The sequence below is a fragment of the Festucalex cinctus genome, chromosome 1 (assembly GCF_051991245.1).
Source record: "Festucalex cinctus isolate MCC-2025b chromosome 1, RoL_Fcin_1.0, whole genome shotgun sequence".
Taxonomy (NCBI): domain Eukaryota; kingdom Metazoa; phylum Chordata; class Actinopteri; order Syngnathiformes; family Syngnathidae; genus Festucalex; species Festucalex cinctus.
In genome coordinates this window covers 17,511,099-17,530,285 of record NC_135411.1, presented here as the reverse complement: position 1 = coordinate 17,530,285, position 19,187 = coordinate 17,511,099, and the positions used below count along the sequence as shown (strand labels likewise).

At 40.4% G+C, this 19,187-nt stretch overlaps 2 protein-coding genes across 4 annotated transcripts in view; one reads left to right on the top strand and one right to left on the bottom strand.

Moving 5' to 3' along the window:
* The first annotated feature begins 297 nt into the window (after nucleotides 1–297).
* The window catches only part of dspa (desmoplakin a), a 22,647-nt gene continuing 3,757 nt past the window's right edge, over nucleotides 298–19,187 (top strand). The window contains exons 1-23 of one of the 2 annotated variants that reach the window (XM_077520082.1): nucleotides 298–640; nucleotides 2,645–2,729; nucleotides 2,850–2,968; nucleotides 3,506–3,770; nucleotides 5,875–6,000; nucleotides 7,535–7,594; nucleotides 7,671–7,838; nucleotides 7,917–8,021; nucleotides 8,693–8,788; nucleotides 8,884–9,009; nucleotides 9,139–9,297; nucleotides 10,369–10,523; nucleotides 11,625–11,751; nucleotides 11,832–12,018; nucleotides 12,098–12,285; nucleotides 13,395–13,576; nucleotides 13,665–13,803; nucleotides 14,488–14,681; nucleotides 14,779–14,941; nucleotides 15,026–15,109; nucleotides 15,231–15,338; nucleotides 16,200–16,298; nucleotides 16,378–16,875. In XM_077520082.1, the coding sequence (XP_077376208.1) occupies nucleotides 375–640; nucleotides 2,645–2,729; nucleotides 2,850–2,968; nucleotides 3,506–3,770; nucleotides 5,875–6,000; nucleotides 7,535–7,594; nucleotides 7,671–7,838; nucleotides 7,917–8,021; nucleotides 8,693–8,788; nucleotides 8,884–9,009; nucleotides 9,139–9,297; nucleotides 10,369–10,523; nucleotides 11,625–11,751; nucleotides 11,832–12,018; nucleotides 12,098–12,285; nucleotides 13,395–13,576; nucleotides 13,665–13,803; nucleotides 14,488–14,681; nucleotides 14,779–14,941; nucleotides 15,026–15,109; nucleotides 15,231–15,338; nucleotides 16,200–16,298; nucleotides 16,378–16,875 (3,699 nt within the window). In that variant the 5' untranslated portion in view covers nucleotides 298–374. Of the gene's footprint in view, nucleotides 641–2,644; nucleotides 2,730–2,849; nucleotides 2,969–3,505; nucleotides 3,771–5,874; nucleotides 6,001–7,534; nucleotides 7,595–7,670; nucleotides 7,839–7,916; nucleotides 8,022–8,692; nucleotides 8,789–8,883; nucleotides 9,010–9,138; nucleotides 9,298–10,368; nucleotides 10,524–11,624; nucleotides 11,752–11,831; nucleotides 12,019–12,097; nucleotides 12,286–13,394; nucleotides 13,577–13,664; nucleotides 13,804–14,487; nucleotides 14,682–14,778; nucleotides 14,942–15,025; nucleotides 15,110–15,230; nucleotides 15,339–16,199; nucleotides 16,299–16,377; nucleotides 18,193–19,187 lie in introns of both variants that reach the window. The other variant, XM_077520075.1, reaches the window with a different exon arrangement.
* Nucleotides 11,848–19,187, bottom strand: part of LOC144018034 (uncharacterized) — a 27,364-nt gene continuing 20,024 nt past the window's right edge. For both annotated transcript variants that reach the window (XM_077520125.1, XM_077520116.1), the window contains one exon: nucleotides 11,848–11,924. The gene's annotated coding sequence lies outside the window, so the exon portion shown is untranslated. The remainder of the gene's footprint in view (nucleotides 11,925–19,187) is intronic.

The following is a 19,187-nucleotide window of genomic DNA, read 5'->3' as shown; positions in this document are numbered from 1 at the left end:
GAAACAATTGAGCTGAAATAATCCTCTTGTAAAACGTTTTTATCATATCAAATGATGCATTTGGTGCATTAAAAGCTCAATGCACTTTTGCAATTCCCGAACTTTACAAAGTTTTGGGACGCGCAGTAAGCAATTCAGTCGAATGTCAGCGTGAGTGAGTTCAGTCCTCTTCCTGTCAGCGAGCGAGCCGGCGTGTTTCGTAAACGCGCACGCGCACACACACAGCCAAAGGTGTGGTTTCTTTGCGATCCAAAAGCGCGCAGCTTCCGCCTATTCACAGCAGACCCAACTCGGCGCACCAGGAGACGGCCACAGGGGGCACAAACACACACAAAAAAAAAAAAGTTTCAATCCCCCTCCCAACCCGTGCCGAGATGAGCGCGTACGGCGGCTCCACGTCCAGACTGGCTTCGATGGGCCAGCGGAGTAATTCCCGACCGGACTTGTCGTCGTCAAGCTACATGAGGAACGACGTTTTCGTGTCTGGGAACGGCTTCCAAGGAGGGGACTACCAGATGGCGGACGGCGGCTACACGCACAAGACCACCTACTCCAGGTCCTCCATGCACGGCGGAGGGGGCACCGGGAGGAAAATGCAAGTTAGCATGAGCGCTGGCGGCGGAGGAGGTGGAGGGATAAGGTCAGTTCGTTCATTATCACCTGTTGCTTCGGCTCAAACTTCCTCGAACAGACCCACCCCAAAGCATATTTATGTTGAAATGGAATTAATGTTAGGTAGTGTTAGTAGTAACAGAAAAAAAATAAAATTAAATTAACTCATTCACTGCCTTTGACAAGTATACTTGTCAATTGTATTTTTTAGAGCGGTGCTAAATGGGGGCGAATCTGAGCATGCTCCACTGTAAATATCAAACTTGGAAACAACTTTACTGATGCCCAACCACCGGTAGATGACATCATTGCCCCATTTTATAGGAAATAAACACAGTTTCAGAGTCCATGGGAGAAATGGCTGTATTTTGGCAAACCTACATTTTTCTGCTGTCAATTATAAAAGAACGGGACGGGACAAAAAGTAGGGAGTCTATTCTGTTATTTGGTAGATTCGGTTTATATATAATTATTGAATGTAATATCACGTGAGTATTGGAAATGTAAAAATTTTCTATAATGACTGGCAGTGAATGAGTTAAAAAAGGTTTAGTTCCTGTGGAAATGTGCTGAATTAGCATGTTAAAAAAAAGTAATTATTGTAATAACTATGCGGTAACTGTGATTCCATGAAATCCTGTTGCTCAAGGTTCTGACCATAACAGAGGAAATGCTTGGAACGCCCCTCCCTAATTCCCCTCTGTCGTTCGTGGGTGATCTCACTCAGACCTTTGGACGATTGCAAAGCCTTCCTTTATTAATGTTTTCTTAACAAAGCCTTCTGTAAGAATGTTAACAATATTGTTTTTTTTTTTTTTTAATTTATAACCTCAACCTTATAAACATCAAATTGTCATTATTATGGGCCTTTGTGGTTATAATAGAACCAGAAATGGCACTAGAACAGGTTGCTCAGTACAAAAAACCCCCAAAAAACAAGTGTTTATGAATGAAGGTCAGTGCATGAATTCATTATTCACAGTTGTTAACTATTTTTAAATGTAATAAAAAAAATGTTATTTAAATATCTTTGATAGAGTAGATAATAACACCATTGTTTATTTGTGTTGTATCATTTTTATTTATACAGTGGAAACTCTAGTCCGAAGTGCCACTATTTGTAGTAAAAAAACAAAAAATAAAAAAACAAACAAACAAAAAAAAAACCATCAACTTTGTGACACTTCATCTGTATGTTTTATGATGATAGCATTGAACCAAATACAGATGGTTAGTCAGTAGATTAAATAAATAAATAAATAAATAAATAAAATGTCTGAATTTTAGTAAACTTTTATAACACTCTTCAAACATGAGTTGTTTTACTTGTTTTATCATACAGGGGTTAAGTTATCTTTTTTTACTTATAAGGTATGAAGGTTTAAAATATTAAACATAAGGTCCTTTGAATAGTTAATAATATTGTCATGCATGGATGATTTTTTTTTAATGGGTTGAACCTTCACATAATTTCCTATGGGAAATGAATTGTGTGTGCATGCATGTGTTCATGTAAATAAATATTAGTTTTTTTGTTTTGTTTTGTTTTTTAAATTAGAACAACCTTTGTCACAATTATGTTCTTCTTAGGAGGGTTAACTGTAACTTCCATGGTATGAAATATGGAATCATCCTTGACAAGCACTCATAGTGAAACTTAGATTAGTGTTTCTAGTTAGTGCACGTTTATGTGAGAGATTATTCGGTATGCCGCAGGATATTAAACAATTTGAATTGGTCCAAATATTACCGATTCACTACATATAACATATTTTTGTTTATCAATGCATATGACTTGCAGAATTACAATCTCTTCCACTAGTTGACAATACACCTATTTATGAAGGTTTTGTGTGGTGATGGATTTTTTTCACATGTAAAACTGTGCCAATAAAGGTTGGCGAATGTTGACTTAGATGAAGTGTTCAGTACAACCTCATAACTTTAAAGCCATAGCAATTTGTCTCGCAAGACGTTTTAATAAAAGTTGTCCTGTCAAGATGGGAATATTTATCGTGTTCTCGCGTTGCAGTGTGGAGGACATGCAAGAGAAAGTAATGCAGCTGAAAGCCATGAGTCACGAGTACCTGCAAAGAGCGAAGATGATTCTGCAGAGTGTAAGTAGCGCCTCGATGACTAGAAATACGCACAAAGCAGATGGGTGGTTAGCTGCCGACAATATTTTGAGCGCAGTAGAGAACGCAGCTCGTATTTATTCATTGTTGCTGCCGTGCCAGGGCGGCCCACCTGCGGAAGCCGAGAAGATGCTGATGATGGCGGCTGACCATATGGAACTGTTGAGGACGTACGGCATGGACCTGCAGCAGATGCGCATACCCAACGACGTCTTTGCCAGGTACGGCCAAAAAAAACAAAATGGCTGCCTACTAGGGGTGTGAATTGCCTAGTACCTGACGATTCGATTCGTATCACGATTCATAGGTCACGATTCGATTTGATACAGATTAATCCCAATACGAATTTATAAGTCCATTGTTGCGATTTTTTTTTTTTTTTTTTAATTTAGAAAATACTAATCAGTAAACTTGTACAGTGTAAGATTTGTATGAAAATGTATTACTTATTTATCTGAAACTTCAGTCTTATACAGGTTGTAATTTGTTTCATGTTTGAACAGCATTGAAATAAAATATTAAGGCTTAACGTTCCATTAATATAACATTTTTCCATGCTTAAGGTGTTTTGGTAAATATTTTTCCATCAAAAATGGATATTTAAAAATCGATTCGGCCGCCTATTGAATCGATTCGAGAATTACGCGATGTCATATCGCGATATGTTGCCGAATCACCCCTATTACATACCATACACACTAATTTGAAAATTCTTGGTCTGATTGAAAACGTGATTTCTTTTGTTTGAAACCTTGCAGTGTAAACCAGTTGGAGCATATGTATGGTGGTATCCAACAGCAGCTAATGGGCACCATGGGCACCATGGGTACCATGGGTACCATGGGAAACATGGGCACGATGGGCACCATGGGAAACATGGGAAACATGGGTACCATGGGCTCCATGGGTACCATGGCCACCATGGGTACCATGTCCCTCAAACGGAACACAGCCGGCAGTTTGGGCACCTCCGAAGGAGGAAGGCTCTTTCAGGATGCCATGGCTTGGATTAGCCAGCAGAAGGTAAGACATGAAATCGGTTTGGGGGGTGTTTGGAATGCAAACGCTTGGAAAAAGAAATATTATTGTACGGATAATGCTTGACTTTCAGGTGTTCAGCATTGGTTTGGGTATGAGTTTGCAGTAATGGGGGATCATTGAGAAATTGTAACACCGTCTTAGGCCACATTTGCAACTCGCGGCTTCACCGATTTGCAGATTTTTGCTGAAAACCTATTTGTTGTTTTTGTGCTCAGGCCAAAGCAATGCATACACTGCTTTGGCACCATCTTGTGACATCCTGGTGTCAAGGAACTATGTGAAAGTGAGTTGAGAAACTTCATTTAGATAAAAGTAGTGCTTTGCTGCCAACTTTGGCATCCATAGGCAATTAGAAAACTTTTGTGGGGGTGGCGTCAATTACTTGCAGATTTTCACTATTTCAATCTCATGAAATTAGATTACGCACACATGAGAACACATAAAAATGATTTTCAATAAAATATTAGATGTATTTTTATGTTATATGAATCTGTTTCACACTTTCAATTAAAAATAAATGAACTTTCCAGGATATTCTAATTTATTGAGAAATGCACCTGTGGAATTGTTGATTAATAATGTCCTGAAGCAGTAGATTCCAAACAGAGTGCGCTATATAATTGTGACCAGTAGAGGCGCTGTTGATTCACTATTCTCAACTATAGAAGAAGAACATGAGTTGTTCTACATCCATGCTATGCTAGCTAACGCCTCCAAGCAGCATTATTATTGCCATTGAGATTCTCAAGATTCCCAGTATATGCCGCTTTAAATATGGAGAAAAACAATAAAATTATTTAAAAAAAAATAAAATAAAATAAAAATAAATAAATAAATAAATAAATAAATAAATAAATACAAATAAAAGCTCACTTATTTTCCATTTCAATTTTGCAACAGGAAAATTGAAAAACAACAACATATGAATAAATAAATTACTGAGTAAATGTGTGAAACCATGATTTGATTTGTGTATTGAATTAGATGGACTAGTATGAACGTGTTTAAAAATTCAAAATTAGTAAAAAAATAAAAAAATAAAAACAGCCTGTACCTGTACAGTACTTTGCTACTCTTCTTGCACTTTACAAGAGCTAACTGTGTGCAAAGTTTGTAGTAGCTTTTAAAAATATATAACCTGTATTTTATTTGTATTTTTTATTTAACCTTTAAAGCAAAAACAAATAAGTAGACCATAAACTATATCAGCTTATTGTCAGGTAAACCCCACATCACGAACACCAGCGAATTATGTGGTGTTTTTCCGTTTTGTTTTTAACGCAGCGTTGTCGCAACACGTTTGACATATTCGACGCTGCCGTGTTGCGGTTGCTCAAGCTGCGTGGATAATTGCATGCGCAAGCCTGGGAGGTGGAGGAGGAGGGCGTGCACTCTCCCTATCACTCCCTCTGACCCGATGGTAACTGAAACCATCTTGACTCGCTGCCAAAACCTGATCCACCGGTGAATGAGGCCTATAGTGAAACATTGACGTGGGGAGGGAAATACGGCGGCTCAGTTCGGAGGCAGCGAAGCTACGTGTACGTCAAAAAAAAAAAAAAAAAGAACAGTAAATGAGTGTGAAATTTGACACCTATCAGTTAGATGCAAGGACGAGGCAGGTCGACATGCTTAAGGGAACACGCCCTCATGACATCGCTAACCTCTGTTGCCAAAAACCTCACCCCTAAAATGTTGTTTGCTGACACTAGCATAACACCTGATCCCATCGGACTGCTTTTTACTACAACTTTTAGTGGTGCTGGCGAAAGAGGCCGTCATGTGTGGCTTCAGCCCAGTAAGCATGGAAGAAGGGAGCGGCGTGCGAACAAAAGCTCGAAAGAGAAGAGAGAGTGAAAAAAAAATTGGGAGTAAAGTGCAGGGACAGGCAGAGGTTGTTCTTATCAAAAGAGCAGAGCTGAACAAAGAGGGGCATAGTTGGAATAGTTTCCTGCTTAGAGCCGGACATTAGATGGGCATAGAGTGCCACCTAGAGGACAAAAAGGAGAATGCTAGAGTACCATGAAAGCGTATTACTAGTGATTATAATTATACATACACAAACGTTTTATTCTTTTACTTGCAGCGCATGATTCAGACGGCTCCATGGGGGGACGACTCAGCAACCATCGAGAAACAAATCATGAGCCACAACAAATTCCACAGCACTATTCAAAGGAGCCAGGAAGTAGACCGTGCCCGGGACGAACTGGTACGTAACCTCGTTCTCCTTCACTCGAACTTTGACCTTGTGTGCGTGTCTTCTCAAGCTCTTCTTAAAGGGGAAGTCAACCGTAAAGGGATATTTGACTCTTTGAGACATTTTCAGGAATAAAAAGTTAATATTTTGTCTATAATGAATGTGGTAACTTCATTATTTTTCATGTATAATTAATACCTTTAAAAAGTGATCTTACTACTTGCTGTTGACTGATGATGACATCACCTGTGTGAAGAATTAGGTAACGACCAATCATGGCACAGTTTACTGACCAAACCCAATAAACAGCTGAGCCATGATTGGCCGTTACCTACTTCCTCAGAACAGGTGATGTCATCATCAGTCGACAGCAAGTAGAAAAATGACTTTTTATGAGAGGTATTAATTGTAAATGGAAAATAATGACACTATCAAATTCATTCTGGACAAAATATTCACTTTTCAATGCTGAAAATTATCCAATGAGTCAAGTATCCCCTCACTAGTCTAAACATGTAATTCTAATTAATATTACATTTGTGGAATATGAGTTATGAAGCAAAATCCAGCTATTTTTATCCATCTCAGGGGGCGGCCATTTTGCCACTTGCTGTCAACTGAAGATGACATCATCGTTGCTGACGGCTAGGTAACGACCAATCACAGTTCACCGGTTTTCTGAAGCTGAGCTGTGATTGGTTGTTACCTGAGATGTGAGCAACATTGATGTCATCTTCGGTCAACAGCAAGTGGCAAAATGGCGGGCTGGATTTGACTTAATAACTCATATTCCACAAATGTAATATTAATCAGGATGTTGTGTTGAGACTAGCGAGGTTACATATGTTATTGGCAAGAACATAACATTATTGACTTCCTCTTTAACTCATTCAGTGCCATTGACGGCTATACACGTCAAAGTAGAGCTGTGCAATTCATTGAAATTCAATTATAATTTCAGTTATTACACTCCACAATTACAAAATCAGCATAATCGCAAAGTAAAAAGTTGTTTAAATTTATACATTTGCAGGTTTTTTTACATTTTAAAATAACTAATTTGATCAATTTTGTTTCATCCAAAAGGAACTTGCATAAATATAGTGTTTCAAATAATTTTATTTGTCTTAATATTTTTTTAATGTTTTTTTTATGTTTAAAAATTTTCTTGTTTTGTACCAAAAATAAAAAAATATATTGCCCTACTGCACAGTGCATATGCGGCATTCCAACTATCACATTTTTGTCAACATAAATAAATATATATTATTATAAATTCTGTTTGGTCCAAAACTTAATTATAGTGTTTCTATTTTTTTTTTTTTTAATTTGGTCCTAATATTTTTAAACGCTTAAACATTTTCTTGTTTTGCGCAAAACCATAAATAACCGTTAATAAACTTTTGCCAAAATAATCCTGATTATTATTTTTCCCCATAATCGAGCAGCCCTACGTCAAAGATCCATTTTTACTGTGCTGGCAGTGAATGAGTTAACTGACGTCATGTGTCAAAATAAAAATGCAATAAAAAGGACTTGTCTTTAGGGCATGAGGGGTGATAAGTCCAACGTTTACATCATGGAACAAGAATGGGACAGTCTGCAGGTAGGAAAAAAAAAAGCGTTTTAAAGCAAAAACAGTTGGGATTTTTTTTTTTTTTAATTGATTTATCGTGCAACAGAAAATGTCCCACAACCGAGTGAATCAGCTGCGTGAGCTGCAAAGCATCATTGAGGAAATCTCCCGCGCGATCATGTGGGTGAACGAGAAGGAGGAGGAGGAGCTGGTCTTCGACTGGGGTGACAAAAACATCGATCAGTACATCCCCAAGAAGCAAGAGAGCTACTCTGTAAGCTTGCACTCTTGCTACCTCCCCTACTCAGTGAACCGTTTGGATATTTCACGTTCCATCCTCTTCTTCATGCAGAAGCTGATGAAAGATCTGGAGGAGAAGGAGAAGGATCTGAACAAGCTGAAGGTGAAAGCGGACGGCCTCCTGAACAACAACCATCCGGCGTCGGATAAGATTGAAGTGAGTTATTTCAGCTCATATGTGTGGAGTAGGGATAGACCGATTATCGGCCGGGCCGATTATCGGTGCCGATATTTGGCAGTTTGACAAATATCGGTATCGGCCTTTTGACCAATCTGAAAGCCAATAAAGCGGGTATTTTGAACACATTCTGACAATTTGTTCACCTTCTGCAAAAATCTTTTGAAACTTTTTATGAATCCTGATGAAAACCCCAAATTTGCTACGTTTGCGTTCATTTTTTTGCACAGCGAAATACAGGAACTTTTCATTTATGGATCTATTTCAATTTCCACTTTATAAATAAGGATGCTGACACTGGGAATTCCCTACATGTTTTATTTTTAAGAATTAAAAAAAAAGTAAAAAAAGAAAAAAAAAAGAAAAAAAGAAATGTTGAAACTCCCTGCAATTTTTTTTAAATATATTTTTTAAACAAAGCTGCCAATATCGTTTAAAATTGAAAAGAAAAAGTACTTTTTAATTTTTACACTAATATTTTCTCTTCTACAGCAAATAAATATCGGCTTGAAATATCGGTTATCGTTCTCCTTGACTACTAATAATCGGTATCAGTATCGGCCTTGAAAAAGCCATATCGGTCTATCACTAGACTGTGGAGGTGGGCCACTGCCAAGTGAACAAGATAACGTGTTTGTACGTGCCTTCAGGCCTACATGGACACCTTACAGACCCAGTGGAGTTGGCTTCTCCAGATCACCAAGTGTATTCACATTCATTTGAAGGAGAATGCAGCCTACAACCAAGTAAGCGCTCATTAGTCCTGCCTTGAAATAGCACCTGATTCGGTTCATCGTATGTGGACAAAAAAACAACAACAAAAAAACAATCTCCTGTTTAGTTTTTCAAAGAGGCGAATGAGACCTACGCGAAGCTGAAAAAGGACCGCGACAACATCCAGACCAAGTTCAAGTGCACCAAGGACACCCCGCTGGAAAACCTTGTGGAGCTTCTGAAACAGCTGGAGGTACCCATCATGCAAATATGGAATTCCCTGCATGTTTGGAACTCATTTCAATTTCATTTTGAAAAGCTGTTTTTCTGGTTTGGCCATTTCATCTTTTTTTTTTCCGAACGCCCTTTTGACTGTCTACAGAAAGAAAAGGAGCGTATCATGGAGAATAAGAGACAGGTTCAAAGCCTGGTGAACAAGTCCAAGACTATTGTGAGGCTGAAGCCCCGCAACCCAGAGGAACCGACAGCAACTAACAACCCCATCATGGTCCAAGCGTTGTGTGACTTCAAGCAGGACCAGGTGGGTCCTTAAGGGGCAATGAACTACATTTGTTGACTTAACCCTCCTGTTGTGTTGTGGGTCAGAATGACCAACTTTCAAGTTTAAAGAACAACAAATGTTAGCTTTTTTTTGCGATCAAACTTGCCAACAGCAGACAATAAAAAAAAAACGTTTTGAAATATTCGCAATGAAATCACTAATGAGCTGTAAAATTTTTATTTGGATGCTTTTGGAACATTGAGCATATACCGGGTCAAACTGATTCACATCAACAGACTATAAGAAATGGTTCATTTTGATGGACTGTATGTTCAATGAAAACGGTCGTCAGTTAATAATAAGCTATAACAATGTTTATTGTCATTGTTTTGGAATGTTCCGGGTCAAATTAACCTGAAGTATAATAATTTATTTTTTATTTTTTGCTAAGAAACATCTCATCAGCAGACAAATCAAATTGTTCACGTTGTCATTTTAAATTAATATGTTAAATGTTTTCTGGAATGACTTTGGAACATTAAACATAGCCTGACCCAATTTAATGCAAAACTACAAATTACTTATTTGTTATGAAACTTCTTCAGTTAAAATGGTTCACTTTGACATATTTTCATCCATCCATCCATTTTCTTAACCCCTTATTCCTCACAAGGGTCACGGGGGGTGCTGGAACCTATCTCAGCTGGCTCTGGGCAGTAGGCAGGGGACACCCTGAACTGGTTGCCAGCCAATCGCAGGGCACACAGAGACAAACAACCACTCGCACTTACAAGCTCACCTAGGGACAATTCGGAGCACCCAATTAACCTGCCATGCATGTTTTTGGAATGTGGGAGGAGTCCGGAGTACCCGGAGAAGACCCACGCAGGCACGGGGAGAACATGCAAACTCCACCCAGGAAGGTCCGAGCCTGGACTCGAACCCGAGTCCTCAGAACTGGGAGGCGGACGTGCTAACCAGTCACCCACCGTGCCGCCCGACATATTTTCAATTAAATGTTTATCGGAATGGTTTTAGAAGTCCGGGTCGACCCATTTTAAAATTTGTAGTTTTTTAAACATTTACATGTTTTTTGTTTTTTTTTTGTAGAAAGGGATCCTCAAAGGGAATGAGGGCATACTGAAAGACAACACGCAGCGCAGCAAGTGGCTTGTGACTGGACCAGGAGGTCTGGACATGTTGATTCCCTCCGTGTGTCTGCTGATCCCACCGCCAAACCCCCTCAGCATCGGCCTCGCCAACAAGTAAGAGCAATTGAGGAGTACACTTATATATTATATTATATTATTATACTTCAGATAATCTCACAAACACACATTGAAACAGTATTTGCTACCCCAAAAAAGTGTGGTTTTTGGCTTTTGAGATATATTTAAAGGAGACCTACTATGCATTTTGAATACAATTTGAAGCAGTTTCCAGGTGTCTTAATAAGTTATCTGAATTTAAAAAGAAAACATACATAAGATTCACTTGTCAGACACGACATTTTGTGATGGTAGAATTAGGGCGGGAGACAAAGCGAGTGGCTACTCAATGTTGGTAAATTTGAAACTTGTTTTTGCTATATTTATAGCCTTTTTCAGCCCCTCCAGCCACAATTCACAATATTTCTGTGATGTTTTTCAAGACCTTTAGAAGTGAAATTAAAAAAAAAACACACATTGCAATTTGATTTATTCAATTTTCTACACCACTTACAGGTAACCCACAGCGAAAGCCCCTTAACTGGTTGCCAGTCAGTCACGGGGAGCTTTAATTTAATTTAGACAAGAGCTTTTTGGGCCTACTTACTCACACTAAAATGTAGGGATGTTCAATACCACTTTTTTTCAAACCGATACCGATACTCAGACCCTCAGTACTCACCGATACTGATACCAACTGCCGATACCAGTAGTACATTTTGACAAATAAAAAAAGTCACTAAAAGATATTTTTAAACAAATATATTTCCTTTAATTTTGACTAAAAAAAAAAAACAGCACAGTCGCTCTTCAATAGTCTTAACGCTCAAAATAAAACACAAAAATGCTCTTTTAGTTTAAGATTCACAATTTTGAAGTATTTCCAAACCGGTGAAGTTTTGGTGAAAAACTGCTGCAAGCTAGCGCCAGTTACAGGCAAGGAGGACTCACTTAACGTCTTCCCCCTCTGCCATTGGTCGCTTGTACTCGTCTGCGTCACGAGTACTCGAGTACTTGAAAAAAGGCTGGTATTGGCCCGATACCGATACCTGGTATCGGTACACGCCCATCCCTACTAAAATGATCAGACAAACCGATAACGTGTATGTTTGCTTACTTTGGAATTGTTCTTATGTTTCAAACGTTGTATTTCTCCAGGAATGAGCAGTATTACGAGGCCATCCTCGCCATCTGGAATCAGCTGTACATTAACATCAAGAGCCTCATCACATGGCAATACTGCCTCAAAGACATCAACTACATCAACTCTCTCACCTTCTCCATGGTAATTTTTTTGCAACATTGACTCAACTTGAATAATTAGCCAGAGTTTGCTCACCTCCTGTGTCGTTTTCTGCATGGCAGATATCGAAAATGCGTCCCGAGGAGTACCGCAGCATCATCAAGAGACTGGAGACACACTACCAAGAGTTCCTTCGCACCAGTCAAGGTTCTGACCTTTTCGGAGAGGACGATAAAATCAGCATCCAGAGCCACTTCGATAAAGCCCAGACCCATTATGATACCCTGGTTGTCCAACTGACCGGCTACAGTGAGTTGTCTGGTTCCACATAAATGACCGATATACGAAACTATCAGCTGATTGAATTCTTCTCTTTTTGCATTTGAAGAGGAGGATAAACAGGAAAGCAAACCCGCGCCTCCCAAAATCCAGGCCCTTAGCATCACACTGCTCAACAGTCTGCAAGAGCTCCGACGGAGGCTGGAGCTGGCCGAATCTGGACTCACCAGCCATCTGCACATTTGCCCGGGCGAGAACAGCCTGCAGGAGTGTTTGGTGCACATTGAAAAACTGCAGGTATGGTACTCATCAATTTGTAGTTCAATTTCACAATTACAAGCACTTGAAGATGCTGCTGCAGCATGCTAGCCAAGTGGTTAGCATTCTTGCATCACAGTTTTGAGGTCATGGTTTGAATTTTGGCTCTGGACTTCCTCTTAGTTTACATATTCTTGAGCTTTTTTGGAATTTTCACGAAAATGGCAGATTATTATTATTTTTTTTAACCAAAATTGAAATCATATATGCATTAAACCACTGCATATTTACGTTTGGATATTTTTTTTTGAGAAACTATTCTGATATTGCCTGAAAAGCTCACCTATTTGTGTTACTTCTCAGTGAGTTGAGGATTTTCATTCAGACAAAAGGAGCATATTGTCTTGTGACATCTACCATTTCTAGACTAAATTGTCCACAGTTGTGAACGCTTGTTTGTCTATGTAGCGTACAATTGCCTGGTGAGCAATCGTGATCCATCGTAAATTTTGTATTGGTAGATCACATGACATCATAAGACATTATAAAAACAGACCTAGAATTTTAGCTCACTGGTAGCGCTCTGTGCTACCAAACTGGCAGGCGTAGGATCGATCCCCGTGCGGATCGTTTCCCCTTCTTCTTCTTCTTCTTCTTCTTCTTCTTCTTTCGGCTTTTCCCTTCAGGGGTCGCCACAGCGAATCAGTTGCCTCCATCTAACTCTGTCCTCTGCATCCTCTGCTCTCACACCAACTACCTTCATGTCCTCTTTAACTACATCCATAAACCTCCTCTTTGGTCTTCCTCTCGATCTTCTGCCTGGCATTTGAAAACTCAGCATCCTTCTTCCAATATAGTCACTATCTCTCCTCTGGACATGTCCAAACCATCTAAATCTGGCCTCTCTGACTTTATCTCCAAAGCTTCTAACATGTGCTGTCCCTCTGATGTACTCATTTCTGATCCTATCCAACCTGGTCACTCCCAAAGAGAATCTCAGCATCACGGATCGTTTCCCCACTCCCTCTTTAAAAAAAAGTTAATCACGGGAGGTTGTGCCAAAAATGTTTGGGCACCCTCCTGCTTAGGATAAGCGCCGCAGGAAATGACTATGCGGGATTTAACGTGCCGTACTATTTCATGTGTAGACTGTGCACCAAGATCTGGACTACATTCACGATGAGTACCTGCGCCTCAGAGAGAAGATTCTAAAGCAGCTGGAAGGGATCCCTCCCGACTCGGAGCAAGCTAAATTCCTCCGCTCAGAACTGGAAATCATCAGCCAGAAACTGGGCGGTCTACAGGGTCTCTACGCAGCTTATATCCAAAGGTATCCATTCATTTTGGAAAAGAAATACAGCAAAAAGTAACGTACAATCCAGTCACTTAATTTGATAATGTCACGTGATTGTTTATAGACTGTCAGCGCTGAAGTCCTTGCTGGAGACTCTTCTCCAGGTTGAAGACGTTGTCAAAGTCCACGAGGCCCGCCTGACGGAAAAAGAAACCACCTCACTGGACCCGAGAGAACTGGACAACTACCAGAGCACGCTGAAGGTATTTACACAATTTGAATTCCTTTCCTTCATTGATTACGAGGGGAAATTAGCAATCATTAACTCATTCACTCCCAACCATTTTCACTTAAGTGTTTTCCTGGATTTTGACTGATTTTTCAAGGCCCGCAAAATATTATGTTCTATTGCTATAAAAATATGGAACATACCAAAAGAGAGATTAAAGTCTCTTCTTTTATCAGGTAAAAAAAAGTATATTCCTATTTGTTTCCGCTGTGCAGCAATTAGCAATAGAACATAGCTAAGTTTCATCGTTTTTCACAATTCTGCTTAGAACTGTGGGGAAATCAGCTTTTTTTTAACATGGCCTGGTTGATCTCTTATACTCTGCTGCCACTCAACCATTTTCTGCAGTAGAGAGACTGCATCAAAGCCTTCTCTATGCTCTGGCATAAAAAACAACAACAACAACAATATAAGTACGTCTTTGGGACACTTAAAACATTTAAAATACGACGTATTTATACGTTTTTGGGAGCTAATGAGTTAAGTATGTAACTTGTTATCATTAAGTATGTAACTTTTTATTTTTGAAGAGGTCATTTTAAACTCCGCTTTCTATATGCCAGTGTTGTTTAAAGCAGAATAATGCAGTCATAAAGTGGATATTGCTCCACTTTCATACAGTCTAGTTCACCACGACACCCTGCATTCTCTCTTAAAGCAAATGAAGATCGAGCTGGACCTCAAAAAAGATCTGCTGACCGCGATGGAGTCCGAGCTGGCCAAAGCAGTTCAGTGGAACGGCCAAGTTTCAGACTCCTTCCACAGGTGCGACGTGGATTTGTCCAAATACGCAGAGCTGGTGGGTCAACTGTCTGACCGTTGGCGCCGCATCCAAACCCAAATTGACACCCGGTTGGTACACAGTCACGTTTTATTCTTATTTTGTTTCTTGTAACGAGACTCAGAAACATCCCGTCATCCTTCTTCCTCCCACGCTTTCCTCTCTCAGTTTGTGGGATCTGGAGAAGCATGAGAAGCAGCTGAAGAATTACCAGCAGAAGAGCACTTCCACAGACCAGTGGATAAACAATGCCCGGAAGCGCCAGGACGTCCTTCAGAATGTTAAACTCAATAACATCCAGATGGTCATGGACTACCTCAACCAGCAGAAGGCATGTTTCCACCCTTGCTTCCTTGTTTACATATACTTGTACTTAAAATGGAAACATTTCATTTAACTGACAACCCCTACATAGATACTTCATGGAGAGATTAAAGGCAAGAAGGAGAAGGTGGAAGATGTCCAGAAAGATGCAGACACCTGTGCTGCCTCCATTAAGGTTAGTCGGGTTACAAGTGTGTGCGCTTAATAACAAAAACATATTGGTAGGCTACTACATGCGCCTTTGCTAAAAAATAAATAATCTCCCACTCTCTTCTGCATGTGTGTTGTGTTTTCAGGACTATGAGCTGCAGCTGGCTTCCTACAGTTCCGGCCTGGAAACGCTCCTCAATATTCCGATCAAGAGAACCATGCTGAAATCCCCCGCTACTGTTGTTCGACAGGAGGTATGAATAAAGTGTTTTTACTCACTGGTACACTTGAATAAGCTAATGAGAATCCGTACAATATTTGTATCATAAATCTGCCTTTAGAAAGATAAGACAAAGTTTAATTTTTTTACAAATGCACTATATCTTACTCAGAGCTGTCACTAATTACTTTTCACCATTTATTTATTCATTTATTTTTCTTTATCATTATATGATTATTATATATTTTAAGTGTGAATTTGTAGTTTTATTACTGTATTTATTTAGATTTTTAGTAGCGATGTTACATATTCCCCCCCCACACACTTTTTTCAAACCGATACCAGTACGAGTACTCAACTCTTGAGTAGTCACCGATACCAAGTACCAATAGCACTAGTACTTTTGATACATAAAATAATCCCACCCCCAAAAATACAGACAGATAAAGAAATGCTTATAGCATATAGAAAATATAGCATTTTCCTTAAAATTGCATGAAAAATGAATACCAATTTTCTATTCTTCTATTAAACGGTCACAAGGGGGCAGCCGATGTCACAAGTACAGATACCTTGAAATAAGACTAGATAGCATCCCGATACCAATACCTGCTATCGGTACTCGCCCATCCATAATTTTTAGTTTTTTTAATTATCCATACAAATCGCTGCCGTCAGGCCGAAACCTCCTCAGTCATAATTTGGTAAAATTCACATTTTTCAAAAATCTATACTTTTGGTCAGTCCACATGTGGGTGTAATTTTTTTTACGAATTATTGACCAATCTAAAGTGTTGAAAATGACACCCTGTAACCCTGTTGTCATTAAATGCCCACAACCTAGTCTCGTTCATTACTACCGTAAATGTAATTCTGTAATTCTACCTTTCATCAGGCATCTGACCTCCAGTCCCACTACATCGAGCTCCTTACTCGTTCAGGTGACTACTACAAGTTTCTTGGGGAGTTACTGAAGAACATGGAAGAGCTGAAGGTAACTTTCAATAATATTTTGTACGTTCGACGGAATGCAAACTATCAAATCGAAATCTAAAATAGTTTTCCATCTTCAGATTCGGAACACCAAGATTGAGATGCTGGAGGACGAACTTAGACGCCTCAAGGAACAGCTCGCGGATTGTGGCGGGAAAAATAAGTCTTTGGAAGATGCCTTGGCCCGCCTCAAGCTGGAGCTCAGCCAATCAAAAGACCAGCTCATTTCTATGGAGGAAGTGAAGAGAACCACATCCATTCAAGTAACTGCCGCCAAGGAAAGCCTGGACAGTACCCAGGGCCAGATCCAAGAGCTGACCGAACAGCTCAACCGCATTAAGTATCAACTGGAAGAAGAAAAGAGGAAAAAAAGGCTGGCGGAAGAGCGCTACACCAGTCAACAAGAAGAGTATGAGGCGGCTGTTCGCCGCAGACAGAAAGAGCTGGATGAGCTTAACTGGCTCAAGATTGACTTGGAAAAGACTGTCAAGGACAAGGAACGTGAGCTTGAGAGGCTGAAGATACTGCTGGAGGAGGAGGCGGCACGTCGCCGCAATGCCGAGTCAGATATTTCAAAGGTAAGAACACAGTGCACCCAGGAGATCAATCAACTTAAGCAAACGTACGAGACCCAGATCCACGTCACCAAGACCACCGTCCTGAAAGCCTCGCAGCAGCAGGAAGAGGACTCGGCCGAGCTGAGGCAGCAGTACGAGAAGCTCACCGGAGAGAAGCGAGATCTGGAAGATGAGCTCCGTAGACTCAAACTCTCCATCGCTCACGCCGAAGAGCAAAAAAACAGAGCGGAGATGGAGACGAACCAGCAGAGGACTTCACTGACCCAAGAGACCAGAATGAGGAGTGAGCTGGAAGTGCACATCAGGAAGGTCACACAGCAGAGAGATGAGGATGAGCTCAAACTAAAGGAGGCGACCAAAAATATTCAGGAAAAGGGCCGTCAGATCAGCATGCTTACACGTGATGTAGAAGAAGAAGGCAAGAAGAGGAGGGCCTTGGAATTGGAAATCAATCACCTGAGACAATCTGAGGCAGACCTAAAGGCGAAGAACGCCTCCTTTCTGGAGATGATTGACAAACTTAAATTGTCTGAGAAGGAGATCCGCATCACCCGAGTGGAGCTGGAGAAGCAGACCAGTGACCGGAACAAGGCAGAACAGGGCGCTGTGAGGCTCCAGAGCCGCATCCGGGAACTCCAGTCCTCTCTGGATGCCATGGGAGCTGAGGTGGAGAGGCAAAAGAAGGCAACTCAAGAGGAGTTCACACGCAGAAAGAGGCTGGAATCGGAGTTGGAGAGGGTGACGCAAACATGCAAAGAGTACACCACCACCATCACAAGCCTCAAGTCCATTCAGCTGGAGGCTTCAAACTCTGAAAAGAAGCACATGCAGGGTCTCAGAGTTCTTCAGGATGATCGGGATAAGAGCCTCAGGGAGCACAAACTCACCAAAGATGAATTGGCGGCTTTGAGCGCCGAGCTGAAGGCACTGAAACAGAAGTTCCACCTTGATCAACTCCAGATTGTGGAGTTCAACCAGCGAAATGAAAGTCTGTACAAAACCATCGAGGACAAAACCCGCCACCTCAACGATTGCACCATTGAAATAGAACGTCTGAAGACTCTGACTCAGAACATGACAAAGGAGAAAATGAGGCTGGAGGAGGAGCTGAGGGTCCTTAGGCAGGAGAGGGATCAGCTGAGGATTAGTAGGGACGCCATTGATGGGGAAAATGCATCTCAGATTTCAGCCTTGCATGTCCAACTTCAGAGTAGCAACAAGAGGACAGCGGAGCTCCAGGCTCTCATCAACGACCTGACCATGGAGAGAGAAAAGCTTATGGTCGAAATAGACAAATTCCAAAAGCAGTCCTTTGAGGTATTTTTGATTGCACTGAAGGATCGCCTCTGCATAATTCCACTTTTTTTTTCTTCTAAGTTTCTGATTTTGCATGAACAATTACGGAGTCTTAAGATTGAACACAAAACATTTACAAAACATTTACATTACACAAAATGGTGTATTTAGGGAGTTTTGTAAGAAATTTCCCGACTCAGATTTGCATGTGCTTTTAACTATAACCAACCACAGAATGTAACTCATATCATCACTGTATACTAATTGTACATGCATTACAGTGGACTCCCTGAACCCAACCATAGTCCCTTTATGAAGGTTTGCTCATTTTGTCCAGCTGCCAAACAATTTATCATCAGAGGAAAAATTGGAATAGAATTAATCGTAATGGAAAGATTTTATAGTAGCTAACTGTCATGAAATAATAATAAGGATAAAAAAAAAATCCAAACCAAAAAATAAAGTGCAGCTCCGATCACAATGGCATTTTGGCATAGAGGAAGTAAAGAGTTTTACTTCCGCTTGGTGCACAGTCTCCATGTTTTGAGAAGTTGTTAGTCGATGAAAGAGAGGAACATGAATGAAATCTCCAATGCCGACTGATTATGAGTGTGACTGGATTGCGTCGTGTATGAAGTCGCTTCCAATGGCTGCCGGACCACCACAAATTTGAATGTAAACAAGCAAATGCAGTTTTCTAACATTCATTAGTTTGTGAGAAAACAGTGAGATGGGCTGATTCAAATCTTCCGTCGCATTTAGTCCTTCTCTCGTGCCTCATTTCATTTTCATTCTGGGGTGCATTCCTCTCCGAAGTGCAGTCAGCCGGATCCACTTAGGGGGTGAAGTGCCTTGAGGTTGTTGCATTGTAATGGAACGATGGCAGTCCAATAGCTCCAATAGTTTGAATCGATAAAAAGTTATGTTCATTCAGCCATGTTCTTAGCTCTTGTGAAAGTGTGGAACTGACAGTTCTAAGAGTCCACTGTACATGTAGTTCATGCAGCTTCTTATTT